This window comes from Myotis daubentonii, chromosome 1 (assembly GCF_963259705.1).
Source record: "Myotis daubentonii chromosome 1, mMyoDau2.1, whole genome shotgun sequence".
Taxonomy (NCBI): Eukaryota; Metazoa; Chordata; class Mammalia; order Chiroptera; family Vespertilionidae; genus Myotis; species Myotis daubentonii.
The window spans coordinates 173,246,012-173,271,068 of NC_081840.1; the positions used below are offsets into that span (position 1 = coordinate 173,246,012).

Sequence of the window (25,057 nt, forward strand, 5' to 3'; positions counted from 1 at the left end):
AAAGCCAATTCTAACATAGTAAGATCTCACATTTTTTCTCCTATCCAATATTAAACCCATTCTGTAAAGTTTCAGAGAGTAACAGCCAATTCCAGAGATAAATATGCCTTCTGGACCAGTTCCTGCTAGATTATCTCAGCTCTGCCACTTTAGAGCAAAAGAGTCTAGGCCTGTTACTGAAATTCTTTGTGCCTCAGATTCCCTATGTATAAAAGGCACATGATAAAACTTAACTTACCTATTTGTTATGATTAAATGATGCAATACACTATTCCTTTGCCAAGCATGAAGTACTACTTAAAGGTGTGGAATCATGCTATCCTATAATAAGCACAAAAAACTAATTGCTCAATGGAGTCAAGACAGTCTCTTCAACAAATGGTGTTGGGAAAATTGGACAGATACATGCAAAAAATGAAGGAAGACAGGAAACCATAAAAATATTAGAGGAATCCACAGGCAGCAAAATCTCAGACATATGTCGTAGCAATATCTTTACCGATACAGCTCCTAGGGCAATGGAAACTAAAGGAAAATAAGCAAATGGGACTATATCAAAATAAAAAAAACTTCTGCGCAGCAAAAGAAACCATCAACAAAACAACAAGAAAGCCCACTGCATGGGAAAACATATTTGCCAATGTTATCTCCAATAAGGGTTTAATCTCCAAAATTTATAGGGAACTCATACAACTTAACAAAAGGAAGATAAAAAACCCAATCAATAAATGGGCAACAGACCTAAATAGATACTTTTCGAAAGAGGACATACAGAAGGCCAAGAGACATATGAAAACATGCTCAAAGCCACTAATCATCCAAGAGATGCAAATCAAAAGGACAATGAGGTACCAACAAGTGACAAGTGCTGGCGAGGATGTGGAGAAAAAGGAACCCTCATGCACTGCTGGTAGGAATGCAGACTGGTGCAGCCACTGTGGAAAACAGTATGGTGTTTCCTCAAAAAACTAAAAATGGAACTCACATTTGACCCAGTGACCCCACTTCTATGAATGTATCCCAAGAAACCAGAAACACCAATCAGAAAGGATATATGCACCCCTATGTTCATAGCAGCACAATTCACCCTGGCTAAGATTTGGAGAGGCCTAAGTGCCCATCAGCAGATGAGTGGATTACAAAACAGTTGTACATCTACACAATGGAATACTACGCTGCTATAAAAAGGAAGGAACTCCTACCACTTGCAACAGCATGGATGGACATGGAGAGCATTATGCTAAGCGAAATAAGTCAGTTGGAAAAAGATAAATATCACATGATCTCACTCATTTGTAGAATATAATGAACAACATACACTGATGAACAAAAACAGATCCAGAGACAAAGAAGCATTGATCAGACCATCAAACCTCAGAGGTAAGGCAGGGGAGAGTTGGGGTAAGGGGGAAAGATCAACCAAAGGACTTGTGTGCATACATATAAGCATAACCAATGGACACAGACACCATGGCAGTGAGGGCATGAGCAGGGGTGGGGGGTGGGGGGAGGTAATGGGGGAAAAGGACACATATGTAATACCTTAATCAATAAAGAAAATAAAAAACAAAACAAAAGAAAGTAACTGCTCAAAATAATATTTTCATTAGTCTTCAGTGAGTGAGGCCTAAAATATCTATTGTATTCCCCTCTTTGTTTTAAAGCCCTGGGTCTCAAGGAGGTCCCTGTTATACTGTAAATATGCCATACGAAATAATCTATATAATAAAAGCCTAAGTGACCAGAATGACCGGTCACTATGATGCGCACTGACCACCAGGGGGCAGATGCTCAATGCAGGAGCTGCCCCCTGGTGGTCAGTGCACTCCCACAGGGGGAGCGCCGCTCAGCCAGAAGCCAGGCTCACCGCTGGCGAGTGCAGCAGCAGTGGCAGGAGCCTCTCCTGCATCCACGGCAGTGCTAAGGAGCAGGAGCCAAGCAGTTAGGAGCAAGGGGTCCCAGACTGTAAGAGGGAAGTCCGACTGCCTACTTAGGCCCGCCCTAAGCCGGCAGGCAGACATCCCCTGAGGGCTCCTGGACTGCAAGAGGGCGCAGGCCAGGCTGAGGGACCCCACTCCAGTGCATGAATTTCATGTACTGGTCCTCTAGTATATTAAATAATTGTCATAATAGTCTGTCAAGGTACCTAGTCATGATGGGCCACAGTGGAAACCACTTATTATTGGCAATAATAAAAAGAAACAAGAGCAATAAAAGGAAACAAACTACTGATACATGCAGCAACATGAATGAACTTCACAAATATGCTGAGTGAAAGACACCGACGGATACAAAGGAAGTTCATACTGTATGATTCCATTTTTGAAAGTCTAAAATACATAAAACTAAGGAGGGCATGAGGGAACATTCTCCAGTGATGAAAATCTTCTAAGTTTTCAAAATGATGTGGATTACACTAATGCATGTATTTTTGAAAACTGATGTAAAGGAACTACTTAAGACCTGAGCATTTCACGGTCTATAAAATTTACTTAGCTTTTTAAAAAAGACCATCTAAAATTATTATGGTTATTTTTTATTAATTCTTATATTTTGTGGGTGTCTGCTGAAATATATACAAATGCAAAAGATGTAATTCTTGGAATTTAGTAAAAAAATGTAGAGGGGGTAGTGATAAAAATTGGGGAATGGGTGCGTATAAAGATGAAACATGACTAGCCATATGTTTAAAAATGCTGGAAGTTGGGAGACATACACAGGGGGTCTCCATTCTCTCCACTTTTGTATATTTTTGAACATTTTCCATAATAAAAAGTGGAAAAGAGAGGCATCGTCAGGGTTCATCGCATTATAAGAGAAAACTGAACAGGAGGAGGACGGAACTTGTTCGAGGTCTCAAAGCCAGACAACAAAGCCACGTGCAAGTTTAACCTTCTTCCTCTGACCCCAATGGAACAAAACATGAGTCTTTTGGGAAAGACTAGTTTTAGAAAGGGCAGGTCCATAATAGAAGGAATTGTTTAAGCATGCATATACTTATTTCCTGTCCCTGTTGCTTTCAAACAGGTTTTTTGGATTTAAATTGCATATGATTCAAATTTCAGACCCAAGTGACTGCCAGGGTCAGAGAAAGCATCCCTCCACCCCCAAATAAACACAAAAACGAAATAAGAACACAGGGAAGGGTTGGCTTTCTTTCTTCCGGTGCTGAAATCATCCTCCCAGGCAAAGCAAGCAAAGGCATTCCATGAGAGGGAGGAGCTTGGTTCTCCGTGCTGGTGTGATGGGGAACAGCTGCGTTCCCTCCAGCTCCCAAAGAGGTGAAAACGCGTTAAGCGATGCAATGATCGTCCTGAAACCTGCGCGTGCGTGTGTGGGGGTCTGTGTGAGCGAAGGGGTGGGTGTCAGCTAGCTCCGAGGATCCGAAGTCAGGAAGGTGTGCAGCGTCTCGGTTTCAGAAGGGGGCGAAGGGTAAACTGGCTGTGGCGGTTCAAGAGGACACACCCACGCTGGATCTGCCTCCTCCACGCAGGCACTTGAGCGTGGAAAGTAGTAAATCCCATTTCGAGAACGAAAACCCTAACGTCCGCTTGGTTTCGACGGCTGGGGAATATTTATTCCTGGTTCAGCTGATGGGAAAACCTGTGCCTGGCAGCCCCTGATTGGTGGAAAGAAAATGGTGATAGTGGGGTGGAAAGAGGATTTGACCAGCCTCCTCCTGCCTCCTCCACCTGTAACTCATCCACCCGCGGGACCCTTTCAGGCTCAGGCCAGGTGAAGAGCAAACGGAAATCTGGAATATATTTAAGCAAAAGCAGCCTTAACCTTGTGTCCTATGACCATCCATCAGATCTGAGCGACCGGAGGGAAGCGTGCTCCAGGTGGGGCGGCTGGGAGCGCCTTTCTGAGCCTCCCGCCTCCTCAGCAGCTCCCCAGAGATCGGCTCTACCTTTGGTGGTGGGTCCCCAGACCCCGCGCCCCCAGGTTGGCTCTGACGTAGGGGTCCCCGTGAGGAGCCAGAAGGAGAGGCGCAGAGGGGAGGAGGGGGTGGGAGAGAGGGGAAGATGTCAGCCCAATCCTAACCGCTCGGAGAGTCCCCGTGACCCTGAACTTGGGGCGAAGCGCAGAACACCCCCACCTTCCTGCCTGGAGCTGAGGTACAGCCTGCCCCCCAGCCACACCCCCACCCCCATCCGAGGAGCGGCGTGAAGCGCAGCTGGCGCGGGGCGAGGGGCGGGGAGAGGCGCTGACAAATCAGCCGCGGGGGTGGCGAGGGGAGGGGAGGGGAGGGAGGAGGGAAACGAGGAGCAGGAGGAGGAGGAGGAGGAGGAAGATCCCGACGAAAGGGGACCCAAGAAAGGGAGCGAGCGACCGCGAGCGGCGACGCGGGGTGAGGTGGGTGCTGGCTTTAGAGCAGACCCGGGACCGAGCCTGGCCTTTAGCATCCTTCGCTCTCTCCCCGCCTTCCCTCCCGACCCCCGTCTGTTTCTCCGGGACCCTCTCGTGCTGGGGACAGGGAGTGGCAATTCGACGACAGGTTCGTGGGCTCGCCCCCCGCGACCCCAGCCTCTCCACGCTGGGCTGTGCCGACTGCAGCCCGCTCTGGGGACCACCCCCTCCGGGTGCCGCCTCTGCCCTCCTGATGCGCTCCGAGTCCCCCCTCTTCCCGTGGAAATCCTATTTGGGGATTGTTTAATGTTCTGAAGAGGGAAGGGGGAGTCGGACGCCTGGGCAGCAGAGGGACCGAGGTAAGCGCCTGTGCTTCCGAAGGGGCAGCTTGGTGCGTCCTGGCGCACCCTGCCCGCGGGGAGAGGCGTCTCCGCGACACCTGGCGGGGGCTGCGCGGCCGGAGGGCCCCGGGGTCCTTTTCCCTGCGCTGAGCCTGCGGAAAGTAAGTTGACCAGGCTTTCCTCCCGCTGCCGACATTGCCTTCCTCTCCCCGGCTGAGAGGCCAGGCTTCTCCGAGAGCAGCTTTTCCTTCGGGAAAAGCGAGGGTGCGAGAGCATCCAACTTTCTCTCTCGCCTTAACCCCCCCGCTCCTCCCTCTCGGTTCTCTCGGAAAACGAGCTGTGTTGAGCAACTAGTTAAATGGAAGTGCAAGCAGGGCAAGTCAACAGGTTAAGGGGTTAACAGGTGCGGGAGCGGTTGGACGCGAGCTCAGAGAACGCCCCCTGCGGTGGCGGGCGCGCGTCTCTTGGCCGCGGGCGGGCGGGCAGGACCGGGCGCCTGTTCTGGGTAGATAGCTGGGGCTGGGGTGGCTGGTGGGGGTGGATTAGAGCCAGTGCGGGTGGGCTCCCCGTTGGCCTGAGGTTCAGCCACACCCAGGGTGCGCAGGTCTCTTCCCTCCCCGTTCCCGGTCTGCCAATTAGATCTCTTCTGGGGTTCATTTTCAGAGAGTCCCTGCCCCAAGCCTCCAGCTCCCTTTCTTTCCCTGTGATCTGTCTTCTGAATGTACTTCTAACTCACACTGTCAGCTTTTGGACCCTGGGAAGTTGAGAGAGGGGTCCATCTTTTCCTGCAACTCCACTTGGGAAATGCAGTGAGAACAGCTGAGATGATTCATCCCAATCCATGTCTAGGCAACTAGACTTGGACTAGCCAAGATGGATGGGGTATGCTCAATTTTTAATGCAAAAGCTAAAAAAAGGCTTTGTCCAATGGTGGAAATAAGGGTGCACTTCAAAGAGCCTCACACTTTGGGGAGTTCTACTGATCTTTCAGGGTGTTTCTAGTTTTGTTTTACCCCAAAGTTCTCATTCAAAATGTATTTTGTGTTATGCAGCGTGGTGTAAAGGAATTCATTAGCCATGGATGCATTCATGAAAGGACTGTCAAAGGCCAAGGAGGGAGTCGTGGCTGCTGCTGAGAAGACCAAACAGGGTGTGGCAGAAGCAGCAGGAAAGACAAGAGAGGGTGTTCTCTATGTAGGTAGGTGAGCCCCGAGTGTCATTTTGATATTTATTTATGACTGATGAGTTAGGATGATTGATGCTCTAAATGCTGATATTTCTCCCTTGATTCATTTTTACGTCATCACTTGTCAAAAGGATGGATGGAGTCAGTTATGTGTGGGTAGATAAATGTGTATATTTGAGCTAATAGTAAAAAGTGAGTGTGATCTTTTGTGTGTTCCCCCCCACACCCCCAGATTACTGAATTTTGCAATAATGCCAAGGACTTTCTTTGTTTCTTTTAAAAAAATGTTTAAGTGCATAAATGACTATTTTGGAGGTTTTTTTTTTTTTTAAATCAGTATTTTAATATATGATCAAGAATATTTTTAAGAATCTAAATCATTCCGGGGTTTTTGGTTTCTTTGTCGTTATGAAGAATATTTGCTAATTTTAGAGTATATTTTTTTTTTTAAAAAAAAGACTTTGATATGGTCCCGGGGTACCTGCCAAGAGACCTGAAAAGGAAAGGACAGAAATGTCTTAGGTGGAGTGATTCCCCGAGATCACTTGGCAAGCTGGAGACCAAGAGCTCAAGAAAGTACTTGAGGGCTGCTAGTAACATCTCAGCAACATTTATATAGTTCATTTCTCAAATGATACACAAAATAAGCAATGAGATTGATGCTTATCATCTGTACCTTTCCCTAAATCCCCACCTTGGAGCATTCATGAAGACCTTGACTCCCTTTTTCTTATCTTAAACTATGTTAGATTGAATATTATTTTACAAACTCCAGATTCTTTGGGAAAGAAACAGACACACATCTATACACACTTATCCACAGGGACACAAATGCATACTTGCACATAAATGCACACATGCACACACTGCCCATTTCACCTCTCCTCTCTCTCCTCTGAGCTCCTCCACAGTCTCTGCTGGGCCCTGTAGCAGCAGTAGCCACAGGATGAGCAGGAAGGTGGGGGATAGGCCTAGTGAGTGGTGTAGGATTCTATGCCCATATCTGTGGGGTGAAAGAATGCTACACTGTCTCCAATATGGATGGGCTGGAGAAAAGTTATTCTTAGAATGATTTTTATGGATCTTTCTCATATTTTTTTCTCATGGTTTATAGACTCTTTTATATTGGTTGATCTTTACACAAATCTTCAGTTTAATTACTTACATGATCTTAGAACATATTTTCAGGAACTCATTGAATTAAGGTGTTACAAGAGAACAACATTGATAAGTTAACTTCAAGTTTTTTCTTGTGAAGTGTAAATTATGTCTTTTAGATGGAATTTGTAATACTGAATAGTGACATGAAGGTAATCAATATCTTTATAGTTGTCCTCAGTTTTCCAAATCGTGCAACTACATGCTTACAAGTAGTCTTTGATTTCAGTTACTTTATAACTTAGTAACTTTAAAGTTTCTTTATAATAATAACATTCACTTGATTAGTTTTTGTGGAGAGCGGCTACAGTGTTTAGACAGGTTCAAGCCTCGAACTAATGAGAGGGCCCAGTCCTCTCATTGCCACATGCAAGTCGCAGCTTGGAGGGCAGAGCCCTCCCAGCACAATTATAGCCAAAAACTATAGTAGTTGTAAGCTTGAACCTATGGTCCGAACACGTGGCCCCACGTGTCTGAGTGATGTGGGCTTGATAGAGTTCAGGTGCATGTAATTGAGTAGGATCGAAACCCATGAGAATGTTGTAAACATCTTGACCATGCCCTTACTTTGCCTAGTGGACTCTGGCTATAAAATAAAGACACGGCTTGTAGTCCGTGGCGCTGTCGCTGGCTCTCCATCAGAGAGGACAGCGTCCCACCCAGACCCAGCTTTCATTCTCTTGTCTGTCTTTTCTCCATCTTTCACCGCCCCCACTCAGGCTCACCGAACCTGGCTGAGCTGGCGTGGCATATAAGGCGCCCAATGTGGGGCTGAGTATGCCGTGGCCGTGCCAGCCCGCCACAAGTTTTTAGTGAATCCAGAAACTATTGAATATTAAATTAATACATTTGCTCTTTTCTAGGTAATGAACAGGTTTTTCTTATCTGGGAAACTTTTTATTTCTTTTCATTGTTATTTATGAGTTTGGATAAATAAAATTTTATTTTCAGAGATTCTGTTATTCATCCTAAGATTATTATATAAAATAGTAATTTTTTTACATGTCATATTTTTTAAAAAATCATCTTCAATGCCTATTATGGTATTTAAAATAGAATATGTTCTATAAATTATTTATTAGTTGTCATCTAATTAAAAGTTGAACTCAAACACAGAACTTAGGATGAGAAGTGACTATGAGAAGACATAATGGTATTGTACAACTGTTGGTAAACTTTTTATGTAAAGGTCTAGATAATACATTTTTAGGCCATAATATCTCTGTCTCAACTGCTCAGCTCTGCTGTTGTCATGTGAGTGAAGCCATAGACAATACTTAGTGTGACTGTGTTCCAATAAAACTTTATTGGTAATAAAAAAATTAGGCTATAGTTTTCTGACTCCTGGTAAAGTAGAACCTAAACTTTATATTAGACAAAATTAAATTCTAGTCCAGACTACACCACTTATTACCTATAGGGTACTAGGGAAGTTATTTACATTTCTCAGCACCACTTCTCTCATTTGTAAAAATACAATTTAGACAAATGCAGCTACCTTGCAGAGTTTTTGTGAGAATGTCATGATAAAACAAAACATATGAGTAACAAAGCATACTTTAAAAAATTTAAACACTTTATTATTTAGAGCAGTTATAGGTTCGTAGAAAAATTGAGAAAAAGGTACAAAGGTTTCCTATGTACCCCCTAACCATACCCATACATAGCTTCCCACATCATCAACATCCCTCACCAGAGTGGTACATTTGTTACAATTAATTAATTAATTGACAGAGCATTATAACCCAGAGTCCATAGTTTACCTTTCAGTTCATTCTTGGTGTTGTACATTATGTAGGTTTGGGCAAACATATAATGACATGTATCTATCATTATAGTATTATACAGAGTAGTTCAATGCCCTACAAATCTTCTGTGCTCCAGGGGAGTTTTACCAAACATTCAAGGAAGAACTAAAACCTATCCTCCTCAGACTACTACAAAAAATTCAAGAGGAAGGAACACTTCCAAGCTCATTCTATGAAGCCAGCATCACCCTAATACCAAAACCAGGTAAAGACAACACAATGAAAGAGAATTACAGGCCAATATCCCTCATGAACATAGATGCCAAAATCCTCAACAAAATCTTAGCAAATCGGATCCAGCAGTACATCAGAAAGATCATACACCATGACCAAGTAGGATTTATCCCAGGGATGCAAGGATGGTACAATATCCGCAAATCAATAAACGTGATACATCACATAAACAAATTGAAAGAAAAAAACCACATGGTCATATCAATTGATGCAGAAAAAGCATTTGACAAAATTCAACACCCATTTTTGATAAAAACTCTCAGCAAGGTGGGAGTAGAAGGATCATACCTCAACATAATAAAAGCCATATATGACAGGCCCACAGCCAACATCATACTCAATGGACAAAAACTAACACCATTTCCCCTAAGAACAGGAACAAGACAGGGATGCCCCCTCTCACCACTCCTGTTCAACATAGTACTGGAAGTGTTAGCCATTGCAATTCGGCAAGAAGAAGAAATAAAAGGCATCCAAATTGGAAAAGAGGAAGTAAAACTGTCCTTATTTGCAGACGACATGATATTATACATACAAAACCCTAGAGATTCCATCAAAAAGCTACTAAACTTAATACATGAATTTGGCAATGTAGCAGGATACAAAATTAACCCCAAGAAATCTGAGGCATTTCTATACACCAATAGTGAACTTTCAGAAAGAGAGATTATAAAAACAATCCCATTTACCATCGCACCAAAAAAATTAAGCTACCTAGGAATAAACTTAACTAAAGAGGTAAAAGACCTCTACTCAGAAAACTACAGGACGTTGAAAAAAGATATAGAGGAAGACATAAACAGATGGAAGAACATACCGTGTTCATGGATTGGTAGAATCAACATCATTAAAATGTCCATACTACCCAAAGCAATCTATAAATTCAACGCACTTCCCATTAAAATACCAACGGCATACTTCAGAGATCTAGAACGAACCTTCCAAAAATTCATCTGGAATAAAAAAAGACCCCGAATAGCTGCAGCAATCCTGAAAAAGAACAAAGTAGGTGGGATCTCAATACCAGATATCAAGTTGTATTACAAAGCCACTGTTCTCAAAACTGCCTGGTACTGGCACAAGAATAGGCATATAGATCAATGGAATAGAATAGAGACCCCAGAAATCGGCCCGAACCAATATGCTCAATTAATATTTGACAAAGGAGGCAAGAACATACAATGGAGCCAAGATAGTCTCTTCAATAAATGGTGCTGGGAAAACTGGACAGACATATGCAAGAAAATGAAACTAGACCACCAACTTACACCATACACAAAAATAAACTCAAAATGGATAAAGGACTTAAATGTACGATGGGAAACCATAAAAATTCTAGAAGAATCCAAAGGCAACAAAATCTCAGACATATGCCGAAGCAATTTCTTCACTGATACAGCTCCTAGGGCACTTGAAACTAAAGAAAAAATGAACAAATGGGACTACATCAAAATAAAAAGCTTCTGCACAGCAAAAGAAACCATCAACAAAACAACGAGAAAACCCACTGTGTGGGAAAACATATTTGCCAATGACATATCTGATAAAGGCCTAATCTCCAAAATTTATAGGGAACTCATACAACTTAACAAAAGAAAGATAAACAATCCAATCAAAAAATGGGCAAAGGACCTAAATAGACACCTTTCAAAAGAGGACATCCAGAAAGCCAAGAGACATATGAAAACATGCTCAAAGTCACTAATCATCCGAGAGATGCAAATCAAAACAGCAATGAGGTACCATCTCACACCTGTCAGACTGGCTATCATCAACAAATCAACAAACGACAAGTGCTGGAGAGGATGTGGAGAAAAAGGAACACTTGTGCACTGCTGGTGGGAATGCAGACTGGTGCAGCCACTATGGAAGACAGTGTGGAGTTTCCTTAAAAAACTGAAAATGGAACTCCCATTTGACCTTGTGATCCCACTTCTAGGAATATATCCCAAGAAACCAGAAACACCAATCAGAAAGGATATATGCACCCCTATGTTCATAGCAGCACAATTCACCATAGCTAAGATCTGGAAACAGCCTAAGTGCCCATCAGTAGATGAATGGGTTAGAAGACTGTGGTACATCTACACGATGGAATACTATGCTGCTCTAAAAAGGAAGGAACTCTTACCATTTGCAACCTCATGGATGGAACTGGAGAGCATTATGCTAAGTGAAATAAGCCAGTCAATAAAGGAAAAATACCACATGATCTCACTCATTCATGGTCAATAGAGACCATTATAAACTTTTGAACAATAATAGATACAGAGGCAGAGCTGCCTCAAACAGATTGTCAAACTGCAGCGGGAAGGCCGGGGAGGGTTGGGGGACAGGAGGTAGGGGGGTAAGAGATCAACTAAAGGACTTGTATGCATGCATATAAGCATAACCAATGGACATAAGACACTGGGGGATAGGGGAGGCTAGGGGACTGTCTAGGGCAGGGGGATAAAATGGATACATATGTAATACCCTTTGTAGTACTTTAAGCAATAAAAAAAAAAAAACTTTCAAATCTTCTGTGCTCTATTTATCTCAGGGCAGAAATTTTAATGAAGCCTAGTTAATTGATTCTTTCATGGATTGCCTCTTCAGTGTTGTATTTAAAAAGTCTTTGCCGTACTCAAGGTCATGGAGGTTTTCTCCTATGCTACATTCTTGGAGTTTTATAGTTTTGCATCTTACATTTAGAGCTATAATACCTTTTAAGGGTTTTTATTATTGTTGTTTTGTGAAAGGTATCAAGTGTCTGTCTAGATTCCTTTTTGTTTTTGTTTTTACATGTAGATTTCCAGTTGTTCCAGGATCATTTGTTGAAAGGATTATTTGTGCTCATTGTATTGCCTTCGTGCTTTTGTCAAAAATCAGTTAACTATATTTATGCAGTTCTGTTTTGGGGCTCTGTTTCATTGATCTGTCTATTCTTTTGCCAATACCACTCTCTAGCATTAGAGTAAGTCTTAAAGTCAGATAGTGTCAGTCCTCTAACTTCGTTCTTCTCCTTCAATATTGTATTGGCTGTTCTGGACCTTTTGTCTCTCCACATAAACTAGAATCTTTTTGTCAACATCCACATAATAACTTCTTGGGATTTTGATTGAGACTGAACTGAACTGTAGATCAAGTCAGGAACATTTAACATATTGACAATATTGAATCTTCCTATTAATGACCAAAGAGTCTGTATATATATATAAAATGCTAAGCAACCAACCAACCATCCAACCGGCTGGTAGGTATGATGTGCACTGACCACCGGGGGCAGACTTTCAACGCAGGAGCTGCTGAGCAACAGCAACTTTGCAGAGTTCCCTCTTGCACTCCAGATCCCTCAGGGGATGTCAGAGAGCTGGTTTCGGCCCGATCCCTGCAGGCCTGGCCAAGGGACCCCCACCTGCTGGAGGGACCCCACTCACTCCACAGATGCCCTTCTTGCTGTGGCGCTGCCCCAGGTGCAGCCAGCCAGGGAGGGACTAGGGAGGTTGGCTCCAGGGCATGTCCGGCCCGTCTCTCCCAATCCCGCCCTACAGGCCACCTTCTAATTAATTTCCTTTCAATGTGCATGAATCCATGCACCGGGCCAGTAGTATCTCTATATTAATTTAGTTGATTTTATTAACCAAAACTTATACAGATCTTATATATATTCTGTTAAATTTATGCCCAAGAATTTTATCTTTATGGTGCTAATGTAAAAGGAATTGTGTTTTTAATTTCAAATTACTCTTGCTCATTGATAGTATATAAGAAAGTAATTGACATTTATTTGTTAACCTCATGTGCAACCTTGCTAAAATTAATTATTAGTTTTAGGAGTTATTTTTTTAAATTATTCTTTTGGATTTCTACATAGACTATCATGTTATCTGTGAATGAGGACAGTTTTTCTCTTCTTTCACATTCTGTATACTTTTTATTTAGTTTTCTTGTCTTACTGCATTAGCTTGGACTTCCAGCATGATGTCAAAAAGGATTGATGAGAGAGGGATATCTTTGCCTTATTCCTGGTCTTAGTAGGGAAAGCTCTTTGTCTCTCACCATGAAATATAATGTTAGCTGTAGGTTTCTTATAAATATTCTGTATCAAGTTGAGGAAGTTACCCTCTATTTCTAGTTTACTGGATGTTTTTGTCATGAATTTTATCATATTTTTCATGAACTTTGCATTTTGTCAAATACATTTTTGCATCTATTGATATCTTTTAAACCTGTGGATATGATGAATTACTTTATTTTTCAAATGTTGAACCAGCCTTGCATACCTGGAATTAATTCCATTAGGTTCTGGTGTTTGATTCTTTTATACATTGTTGTATTTGATTCACTAATATTTTGTTGAGGATTTTTGTAAAACATACTTTTATATGAAGGAGCCATGGTTATTATCAAATAAGTTCTCCAACAGAATAATTACTTAGTCAACATATATATTTTTATCCTTACAAAACCTATTATCAATTACTAGTTTGGAAAATTGGAAGTGACTAAAGAAAAAATTCTAATTTTATTGTGGCTAAAAAAGTTTTGCACACTTTCATAAACCTCATGAGAAAGTAATTTTTTTCCTTTATAGTATTACTAGAGGCTTCTGGCTGAGCAGCGCTCCCTCTGTGGGAATGCACTGAGCACCTGGGGGGTGGGGGGAGGGGGGTGAAGGGCAGCTCCTGCATTGAGCATCTGCCCCCTGGTGGTCAGTGCATGTCATAGCGACCAGTCGTTCCACCATTCGGCTGATTTGCATATTAGCCTTTTATTATATAGGATACTTTTGGCAACTACCTTTTAAAAAAATATTTTGATTGATTTCAGAGAGGAAGGGAGAGAGAGAGAAGCATCAATGATGAGTGAGAATCATTGATCAATCATTGGTCCCCTACTGGGGACTGAGCCCACAACCCAGGCATGTGCCCAGGACCCTTCAGTCCGCAGGCCAATGCTCTATCCAGCTAGGGCAGGAACTATCTTTTGATTAATTAAAGAACTATCATAAGAATCAATGTTATTTTTATGATTTTTCTTTTTGAGTGATACACACAAGTTTTCAATCAATATATTTCAATTTAATAGACAAAGATATTCTCAGTCAAATGGCTGAGAAATTATAAATTGAGAGTCAAATTCAAAAGCAGGTGGTTCTCTTTATATAATGATAAGTATTATAACCGTAAAGGAAGAAAATAATCTTTAAAAATGTTCTAACACCACTTTGCTTACTAAGCAGTAGTGGTTGTGAGTATGGATTGGTATAAAATTCTCACAATATGTCTCACCTACACCAAGTTGGTAAAGTCAACATGAACAGCATAGTTGAGTTCTGGCAAACGGTCGTTACTTCCAACCTTTTTCACTCTGCAGTTTTGTGAACGGAGGGAGAGGATGGGATGCGTGTAGGCCACCTCAGCTCAGGAAAATTACTAGTAGTTATGTCCCTTCAGCTTTCATATTTTTCTAGTCACATAGCCACTTGGCACCTATTTTGTAGCAATATTTTTAAAATTACTGGTTACTCAACAATTAAAGCTTAATTATTAATTAGATACTAATAAATTATTGACAGTAAACAATAGGTCATTTGTTTGATAAGAAGCAATATTATCAAGATTCTCATTTATCTTTAACTCAGGATACATTCCATGACTTAGCCAAAGGTCAAATTCTCAGGTACTACTGAGGAAGAGAGGGAAGACTACAGACCCCTGTTAAACATTTCTTTCTACTAGTCATTTTTAAACATATGGGTTGCAAAGAGGGACAGGTGGTTAGTGATTAGAAATATTCTCTCTAATACAGGCTGTTTTCACTTAATATAGTTCCAGGATACATGGATTCAGTAACTACAGTTAATTAAATAACATGAGTCCCTAACACCACAGTTCAAATTTCTGTTACCATGACACATGAACTGTGAGTGACTGCATAAAATACAAACCCTGCTCTTAGCTCTTCAGTCCACAGTCACTACCTAAATAACAGAAACCCACTGTGATACACGACCAAATCACACTGCTTCTTCCAATGCCTATTGGTGATTGGTCACATCCGCTAGTAAGTTCATATAGACAGCAAAGCTCACGGTTATTTTACACCCATGTGATATTTTACAAAAATGTATAATTGAATTAGGAAATTGGCCCTAAATGATGCAAGTGTAGCAAAGAAAGTGAAAAATGCTGGAAGTAAAATTTGATTCAAACATAAATTTATTTATGGATGAAGTAGCTGACTGTGGGAATATTGACATCACTATAGTTCAAGAGACTCTAGATGTGCAGCCAGAGGAACTTATTGAAGCTGAAAGGATCGACATGCCCATAAAAGTGGTTGTGATGAATATGGTGAAGATGCACCAGAGGAATTGGTCCCCCAAAACACCTCACTTTAAAAGAACAGAGACATATGATGACATTAAAAGTACAAAGGGTAACAATTTAGAAACTGATCCAAATTTACTAATTTACAACTAAGGTTTAGGAAAGGTGTTGCTCCATATAGGAAGTTATACAATGAGAATAAGAATACATGCAGTGTTTAAACTACTTGTTAAAATTTTACAAATAAATAAAACATGTATTCTCAATATATTGAATTACAATATACTAAGTAAATATTAGTTTTACTAATTTTATTCCTCTGCATTTATAAATGACTAAGAGCTTTTAATGTTTTAACAAAAAATGGTAAAGGTCATGGGACAATGCTAATTTTTACACTGATTAATTGATTAATTGTAATTTTTATCATTGATTTTTAAGATCACATTCCACAACTTCAATTCGGCTTGTGCATAGTCATTTTATGATCTCATAATGCTATTCAAAGTGAGCATTGCCTGAAACACACACACACACACACACACACAGACACATACAGACACACACACAGACACACACAGAGACACATACAGACACGCACACATACACACACATACAGACACACACACAGACACACAGACACACACACAGACACACACACAGACACACACAGAGACACACACACAGAGACACACACACAGAGACACACACAGACACACACACATACACATACAGACACACACAGACATACACACAGACACACATACAGACACACACAGAGACACATACAGACACACAGACACACACACATACACATACAGACACACACAGAGACATACAGACACACACAGACATACACACAGACACACATAAACACACACACATACAGACACAACACACATGCAGACACACACATACACACACATACACATATATACACACACATACTCACACATACACATACAGACACACACAGAGAGACACACATACAGACACACACACAGACACACAGCATCATATGTGTGTGTGTGTGTGTGTGTGTCCCAAGAAAATGTATACACACACTTTGAATAATTATAAAGGCAATGTTTATTAAAATACATTTCATTTTCACAATTAAGCTATCAGCTCTTAAATGTGTATACATTTTTTGGGACACCCTGTATGTATGCACGTGTGTATATGTATGTATTTGTATATATATATACAATATGATCCTATATTCTGTAACATATTTAACATCTGCACAATTTCATTTATATGATTTTATGATCCAAGAAAATCTGAATCCAGAGCTTATGTTCTTAAGTACAAAACTATAGTTTATTTTTTTGAGAATTTTTATGAGTCTATTTGAGCCAAAATTGATGACATATGCTGGGGAGCAAGATCTCAAATGCTCCTTTATGTTTTATTTTTATTGGAGATCTTAAATATTCAAAAATTGGAAGTTCTTAAATATCAACACTAATAAAAGAGAAAAATGGTAATTGGCGTACGAGCTACCCTTTTCATTGGCTAATCAGGGCTATATGCAAATTAACTGCCAACTAAGATTGGCAGTTAACTGCCAACAAGATGGCGGTTAATTTGCATATGTAGGCACAATGCAGGGAGGCGAAAGGGAAAGCAGGAAGAAGCCCCCTGCCACTGACAGTGATCGGAAACCCAGGGGGGAGCTAAGAGCTGGGGGGCAAGGCAAAGGCGGCCCTGGGGCCCCCTTTGCCTTGCCCCCCAGCCATGATCGGAGAATCAGGTGCCTTTTCCGCCCTGGCCAGTGATAGCTGGAAGTAGGGGTGGAGCCAGCGATGGGAGCTGGGCACGGTCGAAGCTGGCAGTCCCAGGAGCTAGGGGTCCCTTGCCTGGGCCTAAAGCGAAGCCCACGATCGTGGGGCCACTGCAGCTGCGGGTCCCCGATGCCCGGGCTGGACGCCTAGGCCAGAGGCGTCAGGCCTGGGCAAGGGGCCGATCCTGCGATTGGAGGGTGATGGGGGTCAACGCCTGAGGGCTCCCAGTATGTGAGAGGGGGCAGGCTGGGCTGAGGGGCACTCCCCCACACACACACCCAGTGCACGAATTTCATGCACCGGGCCCCTAGTATATATATAATTTTATTAAATTATTAAAAACTTTCCTTGAATGTTTTGTATAATGGGAATTTAAATATAATGCATGCAAATTTTACTTAATATCATATCAATATATTTTCATAAATATATTTAATGAACATTTTCAATATTTTTCTGCATATTAGATCAACTTATCGAACATCATATTATAGAAATCATGAATGTGTACTTCTAAAGTTTTACATAAATTTGGAACTAGAAATTGCCTCAAACCAGTGTTTCCTAGATTTGATCTATGAATTACCTGCTTTAGATCATGAGCGTTATTAAAAATGCAAATATCTGTACATGATATTTACTAAGTATTTGAGGCTCTGACTCAGTCGTCAGCATTTTTACCTATCTTCCACCCAGTTAATTCTGCTGTACTCTCTCCAGTTTAAGAACCAGCTTCTCAGAGATTGTTTAATTGATCTTACGTATGAATTTTGTTGATAAGGAAACTGAGGCTCCCTTACAGTTTTTTCCTTTGATTTGAAATGTGTTTACAGGTATTTCTAGCATACTTAATAAGGGTTTGCAAAACTGCATTTTAAAACTAAAGATTGGTAAGCAGCTTAATATCCAAAGATAAGTTTAAATATTCACAAATTTTTTCTTCAATTCTTTATATTCTTCTATGTCTGATAGAATTACATTATTTGACTTACTGTATGCCATGGTCGGCAAACTGTGGCTCGCGAGCCACATGCTGCTCTTTCGCCCCTTGAATGTGGCTCTTCCTAAGCCTTAGGAGTACCCTAATTAAGTTAATAACAATGTACCTACCTATATAGTTTAAGTTTAAAAAATTTGGCTCTCAAGAGAAATTTCAATCATTGTACTGTTGATATTTGACTCTGTTGACTAATGAGTTTGCCGACCACTGGTATAGTGAATCTCCAATCCATTATTTTTCTCCAAAAATATTTTATTAGAAAACTAGTATGAATTACACTGAAAATGCTAATATTAGAGAACTTATAAATAAAATTATTAACAAGCTTAGTTTTAATAAAAATATTAATACATTATTTGTATAAAAGGCGGTCAAAATTTGGAGGAAGTTCCTCTCTTTTGCCATCTTGAAACTAGTGTTAGTAATACTTGAATGATAAAATACTCAATTCCTTCTAAAGGTTTACCTGGCTTAGTGGAAAGAACATGAGAGTCATTGAGACCTTGATTTGAATGTGCTTGTCGCCAGTTATTACCTATGCAACTTCAGAAAAATCATTTAACATTTACTTGTAATTTCTTCATATATAAAATAAGCATAATATACCTTTGAGAAATGTTACAAATATCAAATAAGATGAGACTTAAAATGACTTTTACATAATAGGTGTTCAACACCGATTATGATTCTTTCTTTCCCTCCCCCTTCTACTTGTGTTTCATGGGTGAACTAATCTTGGTTGTGCGGGACTTTAGTAAAGCTGCTACAGTTCTGATCTAAAATCATCTTTCCACTCACCCAGCGTTATCTCATCCCCACCTCTGTAAGTTGATATGTGAAGTGGGACACAGTGGGGAAAAAGTCATCATGTGCGCTAAAAACTTAATTGCAGAGAGCCTCCTGTGAGCTTTCCTTCCTTCTGCTTGTAGTGACAGCTGAATTTCCTTGGTTTGGGCCTTTTGGCCTTGAGGATTTCTTTGTGTATGGGCTTCTACAGGTTGAAATTTTGTTTGGATTAGTTGTATTTAAAATGAGCTATTAGCAATGTAAGTCCAGATTGAGACTCATGTTTATGAATTTGTTTGATTTTATAGGCTCCAGAACCAAGGAAGGAGTGGTCCACGGTGTGACAACAGGTAAGCTCCGTGGGCTGTATCCAGGGATGATGTGGAAAATGCCTTGCGAGCTGTGTAGCCCCGGCACTAATCATTCAGAATGTCAGCAACCACTGTGCCTGCGGAGGAGCAGTCTAAGGAAACATCAGCTCTGTTTAATCTTAGTTCTTTACTAAATATTTTAGATAGGTAAATATTTATTATACATAAATAAAACAATATATTTAGCTGTCAAGAATGGTGAATCTGAATTGACCAACTATGTTTAGTTTACAAAGTAGTATAGAATATGAATATTTTGACTTAGTTAGGCCAGGAGTTTTCTACCTACAATATCCAAGGAAAAGAAATTCTCCCAGCCCTAACTGGTTTGGCTGAGTGGATAGACCATCGGCCTGTGGACTGAAAGGTCCCAGGTTCGATTCTGGTCAAGGCCATGTACCTTGGTTGCGGGCACATCCCCAGTAGGAGGTGTGCAGGAGGTGTGCTGATCAATGTCTCTCTCTCATCGATGTTTCTAACTATCTCTCTCCCTTCCTCTCTGTAAAAAAAATCAATAAAATATAATTTTTTAAAAAAAGAATTTCTCCCAGTTAGCTAATCCCAAGATAAAAACCTAGAAAACTCAACCTTTAACCCTGTCTTTTTTATCTCAGGACATTATTATTTCAGTTGTCAACTTCATGTATCACATTATAGGAAAATATGATAGTGTACTTAATCTGGACTTATGGAATTATATCTTTGAAGGTGCTTTAAAGATGAAAACATAAATTATGATATAAGCTTACTCAGTTTTTCCCTCCTGAGTGTATGGTGTAAAAAACTTCCTATTGAGATTTTCTGAAAGCGTTGATTCTTATAAACTGAAATTTACTACATGATATCGAATACACTTAATTTTTAACATGTCCTAATTTAAACTTTCTTACTAAATTGCTTTATAATATAAATTTCTTTATTTTTCTCAAATTTTTAATTTGTATGCCAATTTAAAACTCGATCTTAATTTTATAATTTTGTTTAATGTCAAAGGTTAGATTTACTATATCTATTCTAAAAGTGCCACATTTCCTTCCTGGAATTTTATTAAGTTAGTTAAAGCCAAATATAAATCTAATTAGTGTATTAATTACAAATATACAGATAATTCTTTATAATGGATTCAAAATTATTTGTTGAGTACCTATTTTGAAATAATATAAAGAAAAATACAACAGTATCTCTGATTTTAATGAACTCAAAATACACTAGTGGAGATAGATATACATACTGGGAAACAAATCAAAGAGATATAGTTATTATTCAGATATAATAAATATATCTGAAATACTGAATTTTCTGAGTTGACAGGGCTACTTGGTTTAGGGATGAAGGCTCCCAGTCAGATGAAGCTGTATGAACCAAAATGGGAAAGACTGGTACATTTGGAGGAAAACATAAGCAACTTAAAATATTAGACTACTAGGGGCCTGGTGCACGAAATTCGTGCACTGGGTGTGTGTGTGGGGGGAGTGTCCCTCAGCCCAGCCTGCCCCCTCTCACATACTGGGAGCCCTCAGGCGTTGACCCCCAACACCCTCCAATCGCAGGATCGGCCCCTTGCCCAGGCCTGACGCCTCTGACAGAGGTGTCAGGCCTGGGCAGGGGACTCTCATTTCCCCCCATCACTGGTTCTGCCCCCAGACCCCTCTGATTGCTGGCTCTGCCCCTTGCCCAGGCCTAATGCCTCAGCCAGAGGTGTCAGGCTTGGACAGGGGACCCCCACCTCCCCCCGATCACTGGCTCTGGCCCCCGCCCAGGCCTGAGGCCTCTGGCCCAGGAATCATGCCTGGGCAGGGGACCCCCATCTCCCTCTGATCACTTGCTCCACCCCCCGCCCAAGCCTGACGCCTCTGACCCAGGCTTCAGGCCTGGGCAAGGGGACCATCATATCCCCCCAATCCCCGGCTCAGCCCCCAGCCCAGGCCTGATGCCTTGGCCAGAGAAGTTGACCCTCATCACCCTCCGATCACCAATCACTGGATCGGCCCCTTGACCAGGCCTGAGGCCTCCGGCAGAGGTGTCAGGCCTGGGCAGGGGACCCCCAGCTCCCCGCGGTTGCAGGCTCCGCCCTTGCCCAGGCCTAACACCTCTGGCCTAGGCGTCTGGCCCGGGCAGCGGGGACCTGCAGTGGCAGCGGGGGGTGCCGTGATGGCTTGGGCTCCGCCCCTGCCCCTGCAGGACGCCTCTGGCTGAGGCGTCCGGCTCGGGCAGCGGGGACCCGCAGCTGCAGGGGACCCGCAGCTGCAGCGGCCCCGTGATTGTGGGCTCCGCTTTAGGCCCAGGCAAGGGACCCTTAGCTCCTGGGACTGCCAGCTTCGACCGTGTCCAGCTCCCATCGCTGGCTCCACCCCTACTTCCTGCTATCACTGGCCAGGGCGGCAAAGGCGCCTGATTCTCTGATCATGGCTGGGGGGCACGGCAAAGGCGGCCCCAGGGCAACCTTTGCCCTGCCCCCCAGCTTTTAGCTCCCCCCTGGGTTTCCGATCACTGTCAGTGGCAGGGGGCTTCTTCCTGCTTTCCCTTTCGCCTCCCTGCATTGTGCCTACATATGCAAATTAACCGCCATCTTGTTGGCAGTTAACTGCCAATCTTACTTGGCAGTTAACTGCCAATCATAGTTGGCAGTTAATTTGCATATAGCCCTGATTAGCCAATGAAAAGGGTATCGTCATACGCCAATTACCATTTTTCTCTTTTATTAGTGTAGATAATTGGTTGGGAGGAAGGTGTCCTTTTTGATCCTGGTTATAATATCTTTTCCCTTAATACAAAACATTTATTAGTCCTAGCTTGTTTGGCTCAGTGGATAGAGTGTCAGCCTGCAGACTGAGGGGTCCCAGGTTTGATTCCATTCAAGGGCACACGCCTGGGTTGTGGGCTCAGTCCCCAGTAGAGAGTGTGCAGGGGGCAGCTGATTGATGATGTTCCTCTCTCATCAATGTTTCTATCTCTCTATCCTCCCTTCCTCTCTCTCTAAAAATCAATAAAAATATATTAAAAAATTTATTAGATGTAAAATGTACTTATTTGAATGTTTCTTTTTTTTTTGTCTTTTTATCCTTGTTTGAAAGACCTTAAAATAAAGGTCAAGGTTAATGGATAAATAAAGGTCAAGGTTAATGGATAAATCCTCTAGATAAATCAAGTCCTACAGAAATCTTTTTAAATCTATTATTGTTACATGTAATTCTGTCATTTTATAATATAACTAATTTACTTATTCTGACAATGATAAAACCTAATGAGAATGTAATAAAGCACAAAATGCATTTTACTATGCAGTTTATATGTATTAAAATAGGTTAAGGTTTATACATCTATACTAATAAAAGGGTAATATACTAATTAGACTGGACATCTTCCGGACAAAGCCACGGTGGCTGGGGCTGAGGCAGAGGCGATTAGGGACAACCAGGCCAGCAGGGGAGAGCAGTTGTGGGTGATCAGGCTGGCAGGGGAGAGCAGTTAGGGGGTTAAGGCCGGAAGTGGAGAGCAGTTAGGGGGATCAGGCAGGCATGCAGAGTGGTTAGGGCAGGAAGTTAGGTGAGCGGTTAGGAGCCAGAGGTCCCAGATTGCGAGAGGGATGTCCAACTGCTGTTTTAGGCCCAATACCTATACCAGCAGTTGGACATCCCCCGAGGGGTCATGGATTGGAGAGGATGCAGGCCTGGCTGAGGGACACCCCCACCCCCCCATGCACGAATTTTGTCCACCAGGCCTCTAGTATAAAAATAATTACCTAAGTGTTGTAAAAATAAAATTTCATGACTGGCAAAAAAGAAAAATTATGAATCTGTAAAAAGATCACAATTTACTGTTGTCTTTGCTCTTCCTTGAACAAAGCAAGCATACCCTTGCCCTGGGCTTTCCCTCTGTCTGAAAAGCTCTTACCCAAGATCATATACTTGGCAAGCCCCCTCATCTCCTCCAGTCTGTTAAATGACACCTTCTCAGTGGGGCCTACCTGGACCTGTTTAAAATTGGCACCATTCCCTTCACCTCTGGTAGGCCTACTCCTCCCCCCGTCCACTCTTAATTATTTTTTCTTTTTTTTGCCAAAGCACTATCACCTCAAACTAGTAGATAAGTTATAACATGAAAATGTTCATTATCAATCAAAATTTTCTATTCAGGTTCTTGGGGTGGCGTGGGGTGGCGGGGTGATGATAACCCAAAGCACATAATTCACTATTTTTAAAAGATCAACATTCTAGAAATGTTTAAAAACATGAAATTTGCAGTACAGCTTTTCACTGCCATTTAAATTTGAACTTTGCATTGCGAACAGCCATTACTCCTTAGGAGGCATCAGTCATGTCCCAGAAGGGGCAAAAGCAAATATCAAGCAACACCTGCTGTGCGCTCTTCCTGGGTTTAGACTCCAGGGTCACTTTTCTCAGATAGTGTCTTAGAGAATTTTTGATATTAGATTAAATCGCTGCATCTAAATATAATCTTAAACTATTGATACTGTTTTCTAAATACTTATTTTTAAAAATCTACTGAAGGACCATATTCTATTTTGCTTTGTGAAAAGGAATTTTCAATGTGTTCAGCAAACTTCTTCATTTTCATATTTTACTTAATGTCTGACTCTCTTGTTCCCATTAAAATATTGAAAATTAATCATATTAAAAACCTTTCTGTTTCAACTACCTGAAGTTTTGGTTAGGTAGGGCCAAAGGTTCCTCGTAACCATCCCTTACTCCACTGTTTATTTCTGATAGTAACATGTATGAGCATGGATGTGTTATGTGACTCAGAAGGTATGGCGAAAATTAACCTCTTGAGTGAGATAAAAGAATTGGCACTGAGCCCTGGCTGGCATCACTCAGTGGTTAGAGCATTGCCCCACACACCAAAGGGTCATGGGTTCGATTCCCTGTCAAGGGCACATAACTGGGCTGTAGGTTTGATCGGGCACATGCAGAAGGAAACCAATCGATGTGTCTCTCTTGCATTGATGTTTCTCTCTCTCTCCATCCCCTTCTTCCTCCCTCTCTTCTTTCTAAAGATCAATGGAAAAATATCCTCAGGTGAGGATTAACCAAAAAAAATGGAACTGAAATTGGAATAAAGAAATAAATTTCATGCTGAGTCTGATACAGCTGTAATTGCACCTGTAACCATAGCTTTCTGCAAACTTTCTTTAATAAAATATAAACCAAACTCAGATTGCTCATGGCTTTAAATTTGCAGTCATAAACTCCAAGCACCTTTTAGTGATTAAAACAAAGTATCTTAGCCAAAATTCAATATTTGGTGCTATGCTCACTTTGAAATCTTTACAGCTTTCATTTTTTTTCGACTCTTTAGCTGTCTGTGGTATGTGTACATAGAGGTCCTGAGAACTGGATAGCTAGTGGAAATAAAATTATCTTAAGTTGCTGTTGTTCTATCCATCTCTTAATCCGTTGTTGCTCTTGATGTACCCCAGTGGCTGAGAAGACCAAAGAGCAAGTGACGAATGTTGGAGAAGCGGTGGTGACAGGGGTGACCGCAGTCGCACAGAGGACAGTGGAGGGAGCAGGGAACATCGCGGCCGCTACTGGCTTTGGCAGAAAGGACCAGGTGGGCAAGGTATGGATGGTTACATACGTTTCACGTTACACTTGTAAGCTTATGAGGTCATGGTGCTTTTCCATGCAAGGCTCTAGACCGGAATAAGATGCTTACTGGGGGAGGGATAACTGGCCCTCTCCATTCAAAAGTACAGCCT

At 41.5% G+C, this 25,057-nt stretch overlaps 1 protein-coding gene across 7 annotated transcripts in view; it reads left to right on the top strand.

Annotated features, from left to right (window-relative positions):
* Window positions 1-4,022: 4,022 nt before the first annotated feature.
* The window catches only part of SNCA (synuclein alpha), a 111,199-nt gene continuing 90,164 nt past the window's right edge, over window positions 4,023-25,057 (top strand). Inside the window, exons 1-4 of one of the 7 annotated variants that reach the window (XM_059665452.1) lie at window positions 4,023-4,118; window positions 5,744-5,889; window positions 19,273-19,314; window positions 24,776-24,918. In XM_059665452.1, coding sequence (XP_059521435.1) covers window positions 5,769-5,889; window positions 19,273-19,314; window positions 24,776-24,918 — 306 coding nt within the window. In that variant the 5' untranslated portion in view covers window positions 4,023-4,118; window positions 5,744-5,768. The other 6 variants (XM_059665443.1, XM_059665474.1, XM_059665437.1 and 3 more) reach the window with 6 other exon arrangements.